Raw genomic sequence first — 17902 nt, forward strand, 5'->3', positions numbered from 1 at the left:
AAAAAAAACATTAAAAAAAACAATTAAAAAAACATTGTAAAGTGGTTATCCCACTGGCTATAAGGTGAATGCACCTATTTGTAAGTCGCTCTGGATAAGAGCGTCTGCTAAATGACGTAAATGTAAATGTAAATGTGATGGCATTTATTTATCCATATTACAGTATGTAGCCATTGAAAAAAACGGATGTATCATGGTGGAAAGCTGGAAATCATGCCATGAATAAGATAATTTCATTTATGGAAAATAAATAATGGTTAACACCCTCATACCCTCCTGAAAAAAATAGTATTGTTTACTATAGAACACTGTTGTTTACTAAAGATATTCTCCTCTTTTCTACAGATGTAGGATCTTAATTTGGTCACCCTGTTGCAGGAGAACTTTCCTGCAATGAAGGAAATTTAAAACTTGCAGTGTATTTTAGGTTTAAAAAGGCTTCTGAAGTTTTGAATTTCCACTTTGAAATTTCAGACTTGATTTTCCCTTATGAAAAATGTATCAACCCCTACAAAAATGTCCATTAATTATAATCCACGTAATAATTCACTTTTCCTGTTGTGGTAAACTGGCTCAAATTTAGATACTACATCTGTAGTTATGTTCTTCAAAATGTGCTTATTCTGTTGTTGCTGGCAATATTCCTAAAAACATTTATTTTTTAAATCCCCTTTATTTATTTTTGTTTGTTTTATATTTTTGCAAACCCCTGCAGTGCGTTATGACCCCTAGTGGGCTGCGGACCCCCGGTTGAATACCCCTGTTTTAAAATACCTTTACTTCTTATCATCTCTATGTTTTGCCTTATTAAAGTTTGTTTGAATTACAATCAAGTTGGGAAATAAGTTAGCCAATTGCGTTATGAACCTTGATCCATGAGCACCACCGAATGCACCCTTCAACGGCCCTCCAACTTGTAATTACTAGTGGGGAACTCGTCTGTTATCCCTGCTCTGACTTCTCCCACATACTGAACTCTGACGTCACCTACCAAGGAAATGACCTCGATAACAGCATTTTCGGCAGTTAAATGCAACAACAAAACATTATTCATAAAAAGCTATCTATTATGGTTTTTTAACACTATCATTTGTTTACAAGCATGATAGCTGTACTTTTAGTTTATGTCTGACGCAGCTTGTTTGCCATTAGCCAATCAGCGTTTCTCAATGAGTTCAAAGCATGTGAATGCATCCAACTCGTATTTATGACTGCACAACTGGTAAATTCGCAGAAGAATGCAGCATTCACACCAAGCCTTGAGTTAACTACTCCCTTGCTCATTGCCCCTGCCTTGCCTCCACCTCTCCTCCCATGAGTTGACATGGATAGAAAAGAGCAGAAGCTCTGAACTATCCCAGGTTCCAGTCCTACCTACCTACAGGTTATAGAAAAGAGCAGAAGCTCTGAACGATACCAGGCTCCAGAGTACCTACCTACAAATCCCTGTCTTACCTTAGCTCACTGGTCACCATAGCAACACCCACCCGTAGTCTACGCTCCAGCAGGTATATCTCACTGGTCATCCCCAAAGCCAACACCTCCTTTGGCCGCCATTCCTTCCAGTTCTCTGCTGCCAATGACTGGAACGAACTGCAAAAATCTCTGAAGCTGGAGACTCTTATCTCCCTCATTAACTTTAAGCGTCAGTTGTCAGAGCAGCTTACCGATCACTGCACCTGTACACAGCCATTCTGAAATTAGCCCACCCAACTACCTCATCCCCATATTGTTATTTATTTTGCTAATTTGCACCCCAGTATCTCTATTTGCACATCATCTTTTGCACATCTATCATTCCAGTGTTAATACGAAATTGTAACTATTTTGCACTATGGCCTATTTATTGCCTTACCTCCATAACTTACTACATTCGCACACACTGTATATATATTTTCTGTTTGTATTTTTGACTTTATGTTTTGTTTACCATATGTAACTCTGTGTTGTTGTTTTTATCGCACTGCTTTGCTTTATCTTGGCCAGGTCGCAGTTGTAAATGAGAACTTGTTCTCAACTGGCTTACCTGGTTAAATAAAGGTGAAATAAAAATAAATAAATAAATAAAAATAGAAAAGAGCAGAAGCTCTGAACGATCCCAGGCTCCAGTCCGACCTACCTACAGGTTATAGAAAAGAGCAGAAGCTCTGAACCTAGCCATTCATACCCCCACCTACTTACTTACAGGTTATGGAAAATGTGCTCTTTTAGTATTTGTCCAGCAGGATTCCTCAAGGAGAAAACCCCCACTTCTATGTCAAAGATAATAAAACAAAAACACTATAGTAAATACTACAATAATTTCAGCAAAAACACTACAGTAAATACTACAGTATACTACAGTACTGTCTGCAAAAACACTACAGTAAATACTAGAGTATACTACAGTAATGTCCGAAAATCACTACAGTGAATACTATAGTATATAAATATAGTAATACTACATATTTATAACATATTATAAACTGGCTGATTCGAGCCCTGAATGCTGATTGGCTGACAGCCGTGGTATATCGTCCCTAAGAACAGCCCTTAGCGTGGTATATTGGCCATATACCACACCCCCTCGGGCCTTATTGCTTAAGTATACATTAGTATTTTTTCATATAGGAGGGCTTTGTACTAAATAAAACCATTGCTGAATGAATTAGGAAAAACACAGACATACATCAGTCAGATCTCATGATGTCTTCAGACAAACACACAGAGAACTCAGGTAATGTTACAGATGTTTTTATTGAGGTCTTTAGACACATATTTCATATACACTGCTGTAACTCCGTTAAAGATTACATAGAAACCTGCACGTTATAAGCCTCCTCTCATCTTCTTTCTCCCCCTCTCTTTTTTTCTCTCTCCCGGCAGGAAAAGAAAAGATGACAAGTACAATAAGACCTGACACAAATGAGTGTTGGCACCACCAGTCTCCATAGCAACAGTTGTGTTACACACAACACGTTTGTGTCACGTCTCTGTCCGTGTTCCACATCTCCACTCACCTCCAACATAGAAAGATACTCCACAGAGTCTCAGAGGTATATTACACACAATTATAATGCACTCACGCTCACACAGACGGATGCACGCAGGGACACACACACACATACACAAATATATAATACAAATGTATACACTCAAAATGCCGCACACAGTTGTGCAGTGAGGCTTTATTCATCATGTTTTTACATTGAGTCTATTTTCCTTGTAAAGTTCTCAACAACACAACTGAGATAGAAAAACATTCAACCTACAATAGTGTCTGCAGAAGTCTGCAAGGTGTCATTGAGGTGTTGTTTATGTACGTATGTGTGTGTGTGTGTGTGTATTTGCACGTGTGTTTGCACATGTGTGTGGAATATATGTGTATGTTAACCCTGTCTACCAGGCAGGGAAGACTAAAGGGAGAGAGAGAGAGAGATGCAGGGGTGTGATTTGTGTGTGTGTGTGTCTGTGTGTGCGTGAGTGCGTGCGTGTGCGTGTATGTGTGTGTGTGTGCGTGTATGTGTGTGCGTGTATGTGTGTATGTGTGTGTGTGTTACTGAGGTGAGAGACAGAGGAACAGTCCCGCCTCTCTGGACTTTCTGCTCCAATCACAATAGCGTTAGTACAGTCCGGTCCAATGTCAGTATAGTCCATTCAATCAAAGTATATAGTCAATGGCTCTAGCACATTAGTCCTCTCCTTGATTGTTCCTCTGTCCCATTCTCCGCACTTGAGGTTTACAGTCTTTTTTTAAATGCGTATGAGCATGAATTTCTGGAGGTGCAGTCTCCCATTAGATTATTTTAACAAGTGCGTCTGCTGGCAGCACACTTCACAAGCTCATTGTACGCTCTACCAGTTAGACAACAGAACTGCCAGCTTAGCCAAAGTGTCTATGCACTCAGAAACGCATCAAGACAAAGTATGGTAACGTAAACTCCGTCCTCAGTGTTTAGGGTAGGAGAATAGGACAGAATCAGAGGCTCAAGTCTCTCTGGTGATCCATCAAAACATCCTTCAGTCGATCCAGCGTCTGTCTCATGTTCTCTCTAATGTTCTCTTTGTCTCTCTCTCTGTGCTGTAGGATCAGTGCCAGTCTCTTCTCACACCCCTCCTCTCTTATCCTCTTCATCTCCTCACTTCTTCTCTCCATTCCTTTGCTCCTCTCTTATCCTCTGCTCTCCTCTTCTCTCAGTTCTTCTTCTGTTGATGTTGTTGTTGTTGTTTTGGTTGCCCTTGACATGGTAGTGGAGGATGTGATGTCACAGAAGTTCCTGTGGGTGGCGTTCTAGCTTCCTGTCTGACCCCGAGGACGGGGTTTAGAGGTCAGGGGTCAGGTGAGTATGTGTGCTACAGAGCCTGGAGCAGAAGCCCCAGCATGGTCACACACACACTCACACACCCTCTCACACCCAGGGGTCCAGAGGCTGCTGCAGAGCGCTGGGCTCTACCCTCCTCTCCCTCAGAGTCCACAGAACCCTGGGCCAATAACGCCTGAGAGGGAGAGCGAGAGGGTGGGGTGTGGGTGGGTGGGTGTGTGTGTGTGGGGGGGGGGGGGGGTGTAATGTAAAGGTAATAGGAGAGAGAGAGAGAAAAAGAGGGAAAAAGAGAATTAGTCATCTGATGTAAATGTGCTTGGAAAAGAGAGAGAAGATGAGAGAAAGAGTGACATGACAGGATTGAGTTATGAGTGAATAGATGGATGGATGAACAGAGTGATGAAGATGTTTATAGATGGATGGAGAGAGTAGATGGAGACGCAGAGAAGAGTAAAGCAGATATGACAGATGGACAGAACGTGGAGGAGGAGAGAGAAATGGACAGTGTTACAGAGGAGGAGGAGAGATGGAAGGCTGCTGCTTCCAAAAAACCTGTTATGAGTTCTGTCACAGTCAAAGAGACACACACACACACACACACACCAATGCGCAAACACTCATGCTCACCTCTTCACACTCAAATTCATTGGAAGGAATGCACTTTTGTCCTCCATCCTGTAAAAAAACCACATACCATCAGCATCTACTTACACACGGCATGAGCAACAACACACACACACACACACACACACACTCTCTCTCTCTCGCTCCAACGTCTGCAGTTATCTCCCTCTCCCATCAGCCCCTCTCTGGGTCTCATTAGCATGTCCCCGCCCGTCGCCTGGGTGGGCGAGCCAATCAGATCTTATCTCCTCTCAGAACAGGAAGAGCTCTTTTCATGGCCAGGAAATGAGGAGAATAATAGAGAGCAGAGAACTGAGCGAGAAATAACTAGTATAACAAACACACTCACACACACATACCCTCCCCCTGACCTCTTCGTGATCAGTCTGAATGTCAGGGGTTCCGTGCAGGAGACAGAAGTCCTGGGATTAGACCGCCAGCTGCAGGGCTTTGACAGTTTAAACATACAGTCCAGTATACACACAAACACACACATACACTCATCCATGTACACACAGCATGAATATTTCCATCCATCTCTCTGTTACCCTGAGGTATTCGGTCTGTGTGTGTATTTCCCCCTCCAGCCTCCATCCCAGTTAAGGTATATATAGAACGTCAGGACTAGATATTTCCTCAGCCGGTCAGGTGTCGGATGATTAAATAATTAATACATTACGCTCCCTATACACTATGAAAGTAGATACGTCACATGAACTAACGTCACTATTGATAACCATTGACATGCACACACAGGCACACACACACCTTAAGGTTGGCACAGGTTGAGAAAACACAAGCGCTATCCAGAGGCTTGATGTCATTGGCTTGGGGAGAGGGGGCGGGATTAGAGTTGAGTGGCGGCTGTATGGGAGGAAAGGGCGTGGCCAAAGACTCTGTGACGGGAAGAACACTCCCCTCTGATCCATAGGCAAACGCCTGGATGGAATTCTCTACAGAAACAGGCAGGAGAGAGAGAGAGAAGAAGAGAGAAGAGAGAGGCAAGATGGAGTGCAGGTAATGCAGCTAGGTCACGGTTATTAAAAAAAACACCTAGGGACACACACACCACACACACTTGCACTCCACTCACTGAGGCAGGTGTTGTGTGTGAAGTCTCTGAGGAAGTCGTCACACTCCTGTTCCTGGTTGCCAGTCCCTCTGCAGGAGCACCAGGGAGAGATGGTGCTGTTACTGGGACTGCTGTCCATGTAGTTAGGAGTCACATCAGACCCTGGAGAGAGGGAGGGAGGGAGGGTGGGAGGGAGTAGACAATATTCAGAACCAAGAGTACGTTTGAAGAACACTTCTGCTGGGATAGAAAACCCTCCAGCAAATTGCTGTTAAATGGAGAGAGCAGGCCAAACTCTAGTGGATTACGGCGTGTTTAGGTATATTTGAAATGGTGAAATTATGGCAAGGGGTGACATTTAATTTCCATATACATTTCCTACCATCCACTAGGGGCAACGCGAGCCCCTAATACCATCTAGTAGACTTGCGACGAGCCAGGTCTTTGGGGATAGGGTTGAGAATGGTCTTCAACCGAACATCGCGTTTTCAATCCCAGTGCTAGGCAATCGTTTAGAAATATTTTTTTTTCTGTTTTAAACCTATCCCAAACCTTAACCCTAACCACTCGGAATTAATGCCTAAGAATAAATCTAATGCCTAAATTTAACAAAAATCAAGGTTGGTTTCGGTTTCACTTTTGCGCAGTTTTACTAACATACAGAAAATATGCCGCACACTCCATAATCTGCAGACGGCCCCACACGCCATAATTAAAATGGCAAGCCATGTCATATCTCTGTGTCTGCAGTTATGGGAAGGTATGGCGTTTTCTTTGGAGATTGAGTTGCGAGAGAGTGTGTGTGTACTCACCAATGAGGCCTACGTAGGCCATTAGGCAGCCGTGGTAGTTAGCATTGGGACAGCTGTTGATGGAGTGACCAGTCATCTGACAGGTGGTATGGAAATCAGCCAGTCTTGACCTAAATGCACATACACAAGCAAATCATAAATGTTCATCATAATATCGTCATTTTAGCATTTCAACCGAAGGAACTTAAAGACAGTGACACATACACTGAGTTTACAAAACATTATGGACACCTTCCAAATATTGAGTTGCACCCCCCCTTTTGCCCTCAGAACAGCCTCAATTTGTCGGGACATGGACTCTACAAGGTGTCGAAAGCGTTCCACAAGCATGCTGGCCAATGTTGACTCCAATGCTTTCCACAGTTGTGTCAAGTTGGCTGGATGTCCTTTGGGTGGTGGACCATTCTTGATACACATGGAAAACTGTTGAGCATGAAAAACCCAGCAGTGTGAGTATGAAAAACCCAGCAGCGTTGCAGTTCTTGACACAAACCAGTACGCGTGGCACCTACTACCATACCCTGTTCAAAGACACTTCAATATTTTGTCTTGCCCATTCACCCTCTGAATGGCACACATACACAATTCATGTCTCAATTGTTTCAAGGCTTAAAAATCCTTCTTTAACCTGTCTCCTCCCCTTTATCTACACTGATTGAAGTGGACTTAACAAGTGACATCAATAAGGGATCATAGCTTTCACCTGGTCAGTCTATGTCACGGAAAGAGCAGGTGTCCATAATGTTTCGTACACTCAGTATATGCAGACCATACAGGAATCAAACCCACAACCCTGATGTTGCCAGCATCATGCTCTAACTCACTGAGCCATTGTAACCACCCACGATAGTACTTACAGTAAGCATTATGATCATACTGTAAGGTTATTTTATGGGAGATATTATTGTTTTCTGTAGTTCTAAAATAAGGTGAATCAGTTGTTTTGAATTGTAATGGTTATTGGTTTTCAACCTAGCAACTACTTTTTGATGTTGAAGGGTCTCAATCCCAACCTCCAATTCTACCATCCATTCTCACAGTCCACTTCAAATGATTTGAGAGGGAAAATAATCGACTTCTATACAAGCCAGTGATAATGGAAGGTTGGGTAAAAAAAAATTCACATGTTCCTCAAGACACAGTAAGCTGTCTTTCATTGCATTGTGAATGAAGCTATGTAAGAGAGACTGTTTTAGCTACTGTTTGGCCTTGGCTATCTGCTTAGAAGAGTGCCAGACACCTCCGAAGGCATAGGTAGCCAGTGAAACAAGCGATGCACAGAGAGCAGAGATCATTATTATATTTTCAGTCTCTCACGGGTAGGGGAAGGGTAAATGAGCAGAGCAGGAACGTCCTGTTGATATCTTCCAGTTTTGTCTCAACGCCCATTAAAAAACCACCAAGAACGTTCAAAGTCACCGCTGTGCACTCAAAGAGAAACTCAAAGAGAAACATAAAGGGCCTTTGTCAGTTGTGAATATTTCCCTCATCCGGCCTCTATTCTAATCAGAGGCATTTTCAATGTTATGTCCTAAATGGCACCTTATTCCCTATGGACCCTGGTCAAAAGCAGTGCACTATTTCTTTCTGCCCTAACATCGCACCATTAACACATATTTCTATATGACATCAGCTTCCTAGCTTGGTATAGGGTGTCCTATCAAAAACACATATTATGACCAATGGGTAAAATAATATGTTAATTGTGTAGGTAATCCTCTAAGAAAACCAATGGCCCAAACATCATGACTCTATCATAATCCGTTCAAAATATTTCCCCTTGTAGGATGGTTAAAATTAGGGTGACTAAATCAATGGAGAACAGAGAAAAAAAGTGGTCATAAATAAGGAAAATAGCATTGAGTCAGCTAGGCTAGATGCTGTGCGAGAATGAAGGCTACCTGATAGGCTTACCATTGAACTCGTCGTCTCAAATCCGGAGGACATAAAACAATATAGAGGTAAGATAGATATCGATTTTGAGACATGACATGCAATATTTTCATACACTATATGTATATACAAAAGTATGTGGACACCCCTTCAAATGACTGGATTCAGCTATTTCAGCCACACTCGTTTCTGACAGGTGTATAAAATCGAGCACACAGCCATACAATCTCCATAGACAAACATTGGTTGTAGAATGGCCTTACTGAAGAGCTTAGTGACTTTCAACGTGGCACCGTCAAGGATGCCACCTTTTCAACAAGTCAGTATGTCAAATTTCTTCCCTGCTAGAGCTGCCCCGGTCAACTGTAAGTGCTGTTATTGTGAAGTGGAAATGTCTAGGAGCAACAATGGCTCAGCCGCCAGGTGGTAGGCCACACAACCTCACAGAACGGGACCGCTGAGTGCTGAAGCGTGTAGTGCGTAAATATCGTCTGTCTTCGGTTGAAACACTCACTACCAAGTTCCAAATTGCCTCTGGAAACAACGTCAGCACAATAACTGTTCGTCGGGAGCTTCATGAAAAGGGTTTCCATGGCCGAGCAACCGCACAGAAGCATAAGATCACCATGTGCAATGCAAAGCGTTGGCTGGAGTGGTGTAAAGCTCGCTGCCATTGGACTCTAGAGCAGTGGAAACACGTTCTCTGGAGTGATGAATCACACTTCACCATCTGGCAGTCCGACAGACGAATCTGGGTTTGGCAGATGCCAGGAGACTGCTGCCTGCCCGAATGCATAATGCCAGCTGTAAAGTTTGGTGGAGGAGGAACAATGGTCTGGGGCTGATTTTCATGGTTTGGGCTTTGTGGCAACAGTTTGGGGAAGGCCCTTTCCTGTTTCAGCATGACAATGCCCCCGTGCACAAAGCGAGGTCCATACAGAAATGGTTTGATGAGATTGGTGTGGAAGAACTTGACTGGCCTGTACAGAGCCCTGACCTCAACCCCATCGAACAACTTTGGGATGAATTTGAACGGCGACTGCAAGCCAGGCCTAATCACCCAATATCAGTGCCCGACCTCACTAATGCTCTTGTGGTTGAATGGAAGCAAGTCCCTGCAGCAATGTTCCAACATCTAGTGGAAAGCTTTCACAGAAGAGCAGAAGCTGTTATTGCAGAAAAGGGGGGACCAACTCCATATTAATGCCCATGATTTTGGAATGAGATGTTCAACAAGCTGGTGTCCATATACTTTTGGTCATGTAGTTATTTTAGTATACGCTGTTCATATTAATGCAAAGTTCCTTTGTTCTTCGAAGACTTCTCACAAAAACAATCATAACTCTTTGAAATGTCAACAGAGCACTGAGCGTACCCCAAGCTTTTTATTTTGAAATACTTTTACATTTAATTCAGCTCATGTCATGATAATTTTGCTATTTGCGACCTACGGAAACAACTTGGAAGACGACCACCACAAAATGTAAAATCCTCAAAAGTTTTGGCGATAAAGCTGCACCGCTCTGTCAACAGAGATCGGTGCATATTATCAGATGTATAAGTTACGAAATCCTTTTTGGATGTAATGTTAATATACTGTATGTTAGAGAAAGACCCCACTGAATGATTCAGAACATGAAGAATCATATTTGTCTTGGTAAAATGTATTTTAAAACATAAGGAAATGAAATGTCATCACCAAAGTGCATTTTCACCCACTCTGGGCAGAATGGGTGGACAGACTACCTGGTAACAGATTCCATGCATCTTACACTACCTTGTCACAATACCTAATACACAAGTACTGTTCCATATCATGGGCGAACCAGGGCAGATGGCATAATTAAATAATCATTCAATGGGTGTTTCCACCTGTGTTACAGTGCTGATCACATGTGTGTAATACCACTGATCAAAAAACCAGACACCAGGGTCCCGGTCAACCTGTGATATGTGAATAATAACATATACATCACAGTAGAGCTCCAGAGTGGTACAGCGGTCTAAGGAACTGCATCTCAGTGCTTGAGGTGTCACTACAGACCCCCTGGTTCGATTCCAGGCTGTATCACATCCGGACGTGATTGGGAGTCCCCTAGGGCGGCGCACAATTGGCCCAGCGTTGTCTGGGTTTGGCCGGTGTAGGCCGTCATGGTAAATAAGAATTTGTTCTTAACTTACTTGCCTAGTTAAATAAATAAAAATAAAGAGCTGTCACCACCTATACACTCACTATGACTGCTACAGAACTTGACTCACATAATCTAGCCTATACTTTCTTTCTCAACCTATACTATCTCACTCTTTTGCTCTCTCTTTCTCTGTCCTGTTGAGTGTACATGCAGCGAGGGTCTGTACCACTTAGGGAGTAATTGCACGTGTGTGTGCGTGTGTCTGTGTGTGCGTGTGTCTGTGTGTGTGTGTGTGTGTCTGTGTGTTTGGTATGGGCATTTCCATGAAAAAAGCTCCATAAGCACGAACATGTGACGTGCATATCACATTTGGTGTCAAATGAAAGCTGTTGTTGTTGAAATTAAGGCATACAGATAGCCCAGATAGCCCTATTTGGTAAAAGACCAAGTCCATATTATGGCAAGAACAAATAAGCAAAGAGAAACAACAGTCCGTCATTACTTTAAGACATGAAGGTCAGTCAATACAGAACATTTCAATAACTTTGAACGTTTCTTCAAGTGCAGTTGCAAAAACCATCAAGCGTTATGATGAAACTGGCTCTCATGAGGACCGCCACAGGAATGGAAGACTCAGAGTTACCTCTGCTGCAGAGGATAAGTTCATTAGAGTTACCAGCCTCAGAAATTGCAGCCCAAATAAATGCTTCACAGAGTTCAAGTAACAGACACATCTCAACATCTGTTCAGAGGAAACTGTGTGCATCAGGCCTTCATGGTTGAATTGCTGCAAAGAAACCACTACTAAAGGACACCAATAATAAGAAGAGACTTGCTTGGGCCAAGAAACACGAGCAATGGACATTAGACCGGTGGAAATCTGTCCTTTGGTCTAATATGTGTGTAAAGCTGTCATCAAGGCAAAGGGTGTCTTCTTTGAAGAATCTAAAATCTAAAATATATTTTGATGTGTTTAACACTTTTTTGGTTACCATATGATTCCATATGTGTTATTTAATAGTTTTGATGTCTTCACTATTATTCTACAATGTAGAAAATAGTAAAAATAAAGAAAAACCCTTGAATGAGTAGTTGTGTCCAAACTTTTGTTGACTGGTACTGTATATTCTTCAACTATTTTCCATCCTAAAAATGTGGAATAAGCAAAGGCTTTGATTTCTGGTCAAACAGATGGAAATGTGATCTTAGAAAATATCTACTAGAAAAAGTCTTAAAAAATATAAGAAATACATCAAAACATAATCATCTTGAACTAAATACCCCTGCTTTATAGTATAAACATGCATATTTCGTTTTGCAGAAATGATTGGCCTTCTGTAAGTTTAAGAAATATTGCTCAGTGTCTTGTCATGCTGTTACAAAAACCTGCACATATCTTTAAGATATTTTCTAGATTCTCTCCCTCATGAGGTGGGAGGATAATGAAAGTTCACAGAAGTAACAAGTAAAGGTAGACCTACCAATTACTTATAGTGTTTTTACTAATAACAATTTGGTTTATGATTTATTAAGTGATTAAAACGCTTTCCAAATGGTTACCAAATTGCATTCGTCTGTGTGTGTATGACTGCCGTAAAGACTGATGTGTCTGACAGGTCTGAATGCTGTGCTGTTGACATTCTCATAGAGGTCAGTCACTCCATGGGAGTGTGTGTGTGTTTTGGTGTGTATGTCGGTATGAGTTTAGGTGTTCGAGGATGGATGAGCAATGCTTTACAAGAACCTTTGAAGTGGACACACACACTGACCTCTGTGCCCTTGGTTTGGGGGAGCTGTGATGGTGGATGTGGTGTCTGACTCATAGACAACGCTCAAAAGGCAGAGTGTGTGCGTGCTTGTGTGCATTTGTGTTTGTATTTGTATGTGTGTGTGTGTGTGAGTTAATATTCGATAAGAGAACTGTGTTGAAAGACAAGACAGACTCACTGTCTGACAGCTAACTGCTAGGCTGTATTCTAGTGTCCAAGCTAACAGCCTTGGCTAGCCAAAGTAGTGTACATGCATATCCAATGAGGACATAGACTCTGTACTCTCTCCTCTCTCTCCCCACCGCTCTCTCAACTCTCTCTCCACTCTCACTCGATCCCTCTCTTTTTTTCTCCCTTCCCAGCGCTCTTCTCACTCTCACGCTCTCCCTCTCTCTCTGACCCTGACTTGTCAGTTACAGTGAAGTAGATTCACATTATCCCATGGGAGACACCTTATTATAATCTACATTAGCAGAGGGAAAACACACACAAACCAAACACAGTGAAATTATAATAATATGGAAATGTATAACTGACAATGCTGACCTTGAGAATATAATTGGTCAGAAATAACCTAAACTCCCATTTTAACAACTAACACCTATATTTACTAAAGGAAAGGAGAGGAGAGGAGGAGGGGGGGCATCCATCTATCTCAGAGTCAGCGCTAACAAATGTTGGCCTCAGCTAGAGTGTTGTCTGGGAAAAACATGCAGGTGTGCAGAAAATATTGCATGATAAATTGAATCGCATTTGGTTGTGGTGTGTGTCAGTCATTTTGAAATCAAGTGACAACATCACAGAGATGCTCAGTGAACTCGAATCTCCTTGCACGTATGGCACAGATGTGAGACTTGAGGCCACAGGCTTATTGAAAGCAGTGACAGAGCAGAGCTTTAAGTTCATTGCTAACAATCATTCACGAAATCCTGGGGCTCCTCGACCCTCCTAATAAATTGCTGCAGTCTGAAGCTACTGATCTGCACACTGGTGTCAAATTTGTCCTCAGTACTTATGAGTGCGTTGAAAAACTGCAATATGATGCTGAATTCTAAAAGCTTTAGGGTGAATGCCAGGAGGACATGAGTACACCGGCTCCAAGCAAACTACGGAGACTCATCAGTAAAACTCTGCAAGAGTACTGAAAGCACAGTGGATTATTATGATGGAAATGAGAGGTAAACAACTGTTTTCAGCACTTTGGATGCCGTGCTGGGTTAAATGTCTTCACCATTTAGCGAACCAAATAGTCAAGCGGTGTAGGCTCTGTCTGCCATGGATCCTGAGGCCACATTTTTTTTTATGTGAACAAAGTCAAGCCATTGTTGGATCTAACAAAACTGAACTAGAAGAAGCAGAGTTTATTGTGGCTTGCAAAGTGAAATCGCAACCACAGCCAGCAACACAAATCAGTGTTCTTCCAAGATACGGCGGGCCTTTGTCAGCAATGCCGACTGTGCTGTTCGTACTGAAATATGGATTAACATTTGGGTCATTTACAGCAATGGGTGAATATTCCTACTCCACCCTGAAGTACATATTCAGTGAACAGAGACACAGCATGTTACATCAACGAAAAACCCAGTTGTACAGCTGACATTTGAGAGGGACCTGACAAGTAACTTTCTCCAGGAAGGAGAATGGAATCAGAAACGTATCATGTGGTTCAACACAGTATCGAGGTGGCTGCAACTCTTCTAAATGGTAAGCTACAACCATTTGTTTTCCCTCATGTAAGCCTACTGGTTGTTTGGCAGATTTTATAATGTCATGTATAGTTTAGGCGTTTGCTTTTTACTTCAATGCATATTTTAGATTTTTTTTATTCTTAATGTCATTGCTTGCTTTTGCGGGTCTAATTGCTATTGATAGATATACCGCTTTGCATTATTTGATGAGAAAACGGCCAATGTAGCCTATTGGTTGTGCTCTGAGGTGAGCCCTGGCGCGGTGCTCCTGTTGGGTGGTGCTGAAATTGGCAGTGCATCTAACATTATCCTTTCATAACACTGACGGGTGGTAGCCTTCTGTCCATGGTCCTGGGGTGGCAGGTAGCCTGGCGGTTAGAGAGGCAAGCCAGCAACCAGAGGGTTACTAGTTCATATCCCAGTTCCGACAGGAGAAATCTGTCTGCAAGTGAGCTGTGCTGGTATCAAATCCTAGATGCCATTGCCTGCCGTTCCGCCCTTGAGCAAGGCACTTAACCCCCCACAACAACAGCTCTCGGGCGCCCAGTGTGGCAGCTCCCAATACCTCTCCAAAATAAATGTATGTGTGTCTTTCGGAAGAGTTGGGTTTAAAGCGGAAGTCAAATTTTGGTTGGACCTTGTGTGCAATTGACCAATAAAGTGATCTTAATCAATGGTTACGGTGTGGTTACAGTGTGTGTAGGGCTTCGCTTCAACATTACATGCTTTCTTATGGCTGCATTTCAGAAAGGCCTACATTTTTTACGTTTTGTATGTCGCAGTAGTATAGGCAAACATTCACTCTTATCATTCACTTGCATTACACACAGTCGTTGAGTTATAGGCTACTGTAAAAGTGATGTCAATACTATGAAAATGACACAGCCTACTTTTTCACCCCTCCCTGTTATTTTGCTATAGTGTGTGTTTCTCTCGGAGTGGCCATTTACTCTTATTCACGGCAGATTTAAATTGGCTAATGCCATTTAGGTAATTTCACATCAGCTATGAATATAGAATATGCACTTAGTTTGATTTAGTTTGCTTTTCTGAAACTCTCCCTACAGAAAAATGATGTGTAGGCCTACGGCAGCTACAGCTGCATTTCGGATACACTTGTATGTCATAATGGGGATCATATCTTTCTTTTGTTATTATATAAAACAACAGTTGTTGGCTATATTTCAGATACATTTTTGTACATTTGAAAAGTAATAGGACCAATCTACCTTGTTTTATTGGCCCCTGTAGCATCTGTGAGTGTGCATTTGGTTATAATTAGGCGTTTTGTTCTGCCTAAATCTTCTCTTTAATTAATTGTCCCACACTGGGACCGCTCATTTACATATTTACCATATTTGCATAGCTAATGAGTTCGTGGCTGCCTGCTCCAATCAGCGTCCAACTCAGAGGTTGCCCCAAGTTACAGTTGAAGTCGGAAGTTTATATACACCTTGGCCAAATATATCTAAACTCAGTTTTTAACAATTCCTGACATTTAATCCTAGTAAAAATTCCCTGTCTTAGGTCAGTTAGGATCACCACTTTATTTTAAGAATGTGAAATGTCAGAATAATAGTAGAGAGAATGATTATTTCAGCTTTTATTTCTTTCATCACATTCCCAGTGGGTCAGAAGTTTACATACACTCAATTAGTATTTGGCAGCATTGCCTTTAAATTGTTTAACTTGGGTCAAACGTTTCGGGTAGCCTTCCACAAGCTTCCCACAATAAGTTGGGTGAATTTTGGCCCATTCCTCCTGACAGAGCTGGTGTAACTGAGTCAGGTTTGTAGGCCTCCTTGCTCGCACACACATTTTCAGTTCTGCCCACACATTTTCTATAGGATTGAGGTCAGGGCTTGTGATGGCCACTCCAATACCTTGACTTTGTTGTCCTTAAGCCATTTTGCAACAACTTTGGAAGTATGCTTGGGGTCATTGTACATTTGGAAGACCCATTTGCGACCAAGCTTTAACTTCCTGACTGATGTCTTGAGATGTTGCTTCAATATATCCACATCATTTTCCTTCCTCATGATGCCATCTATTTTGTGAAGTGCACCAGTCCCTCCTGCAGCATAGCACCCCCACAGCATGATGCTGCCACCCCTGTGCTTCACGGTTGGTATGGTGTTCTTCGGCTTGCAAGCAACCCTCTTTTTCCTCCAAACATAACGTTGGTCATTACGGGCAAACAGTTCTATTTTTGTTTAATCAGACCAGACGACATTTCTCCAAAAAGTACGATCTTTGTCCCCATGTGCAGTTGCAAACCGTAGTCTGTCTTTTTTTGGAGCAGTGGCTTCTTCCTTGTTGAGTGGCCTTTCAGGTTATGTCGATATAGGACTTGTTTTACTGTGGAAATAGATACTTTTGTACCTGTTTCCTCTAGCATCTTCACAAGGTCCTTTGCTGTTGTTCTGGGATTGATTTGCACTTTTGGCACCAAAGTACGTTAATTTCAAGGAGACAGAACGCGTCTCCTTCCTGAGTGGTATGACGGCTGCGTGATCCCATGGTGTTTATACTTGCATACTATTGTTTGTACAGATGAATGTGGTACCTTCAGGCATTTGGAAATTGCTTCCAATGATGAACCAGACTTGTGGAGGTCTACCTTTTCTTTTCTGAGGTCTTGGCTGATTCTTTTGATTTTCCCATGATGTCAAGCAAACAGGCACTGAGTTTGAAGGTAGGCCTTGAAATACATCCACAGGTACACCTCCAATTGACTCAAATGATGTCAATTAGCCTATCAGAAGCTTCTAAAGCCATGACATCATTTTCTGGAATTTTCCAAGCTGTTTAAAGGCACCGTCAACTTAGTGTATGTAAACTTCTGACTCACTGGAATTGTGATACAGTGAATTATAAGTGAAATAATCTGTCTGTAAACAATTGTTGGAAAAATTACTTGTGTCATGCACAAAGTAGATGTCCTAACCGACTTCCCAAAACTATAGTTTGTTAACAAGACATTTTGTGGAGTGGTTGAAAAACGAGTTTTAATGACTCCAACCTAAGTGTATGTAAACTTCCGACTTCAACTGTATACCCGCAGTTACCATCCTCTACCTCTCTCTTAATATATCTACCTCTCTCTCTCTCTCTCTCTCTCTTTTTCTCTTCCCCGCTCACTCTTTTTCTTACTCTCTCCTCTGCTCGCTCTCTCTTTCTTTTTACCCTTCTGTCACGACTTCCTCCGAGGCTGCCTCCTCTCCTTGTTCGGGCAGGCTTCAGCGTTCGTTGTCAGCGGCCTTCTAGCCACTGCTGCTCCTCATCTCATCATTCCATTTGTTTTGTCTAGTTTATTACACATACCTGGTTCATATCCCCTCATCAGTACCTGTATAAGTGTTCCCTCTGCCCCCTTGTCTTTGTGTGTGATTGTTTATTGTGGAGGAGAGAGAAGTTCGGTGGAGCACCGTGTATTTTGTATCGCTGGGAATATTCCTCATGTGCCTTGCAAAAACAGGCGCACTGGAGTGTTTTTACGCATTACTGCGTAACTCTGTGGTTCAGAATAAATCCTGTTATTCTGTGATTTACCCTCTTGCGCCTGACTCCTTCAAAATCACCTAATCACACCTTCACCTTCATTCTTTTTC

The 17902-nt window shown here is 42.3% G+C and overlaps 1 protein-coding gene and 1 non-coding gene across 2 annotated transcripts in view; one reads left to right on the forward strand and one right to left on the reverse strand.

Moving 5' to 3' along the window:
* The first annotated feature begins 2195 nt into the window (after positions 1–2195).
* On the forward strand, positions 2196–2248 carry LOC121542233. Its single transcript, XR_005995844.1, has one exon. It is a non-coding gene; the product is annotated as a U7 small nuclear RNA (small nuclear RNA).
* A 1248-nt stretch (positions 2249–3496) lies between these two features.
* Positions 3497–17902, reverse strand: part of LOC121541550 (GDNF family receptor alpha-2) — an 87822-nt gene continuing 73416 nt past the window's right edge. Inside the window, exons 7-11 of the mRNA XM_041850628.1 lie at positions 6810–6919; positions 6019–6159; positions 5694–5878; positions 4929–4976; positions 3497–4476 (exon numbers count right to left, since the gene is read on the reverse strand). Coding sequence (XP_041706562.1) covers positions 4333–4476; positions 4929–4976; positions 5694–5878; positions 6019–6159; positions 6810–6919 — 628 coding nt within the window. The 3' untranslated portion in view covers positions 3497–4332. The remainder of the gene's footprint in view (positions 4477–4928; positions 4977–5693; positions 5879–6018; positions 6160–6809; positions 6920–17902) is intronic.

This window comes from Coregonus clupeaformis, chromosome 27, assembly GCF_020615455.1.
Source record: "Coregonus clupeaformis isolate EN_2021a chromosome 27, ASM2061545v1, whole genome shotgun sequence".
Taxonomy (NCBI): Eukaryota; Metazoa; Chordata; class Actinopteri; order Salmoniformes; family Salmonidae; genus Coregonus; species Coregonus clupeaformis.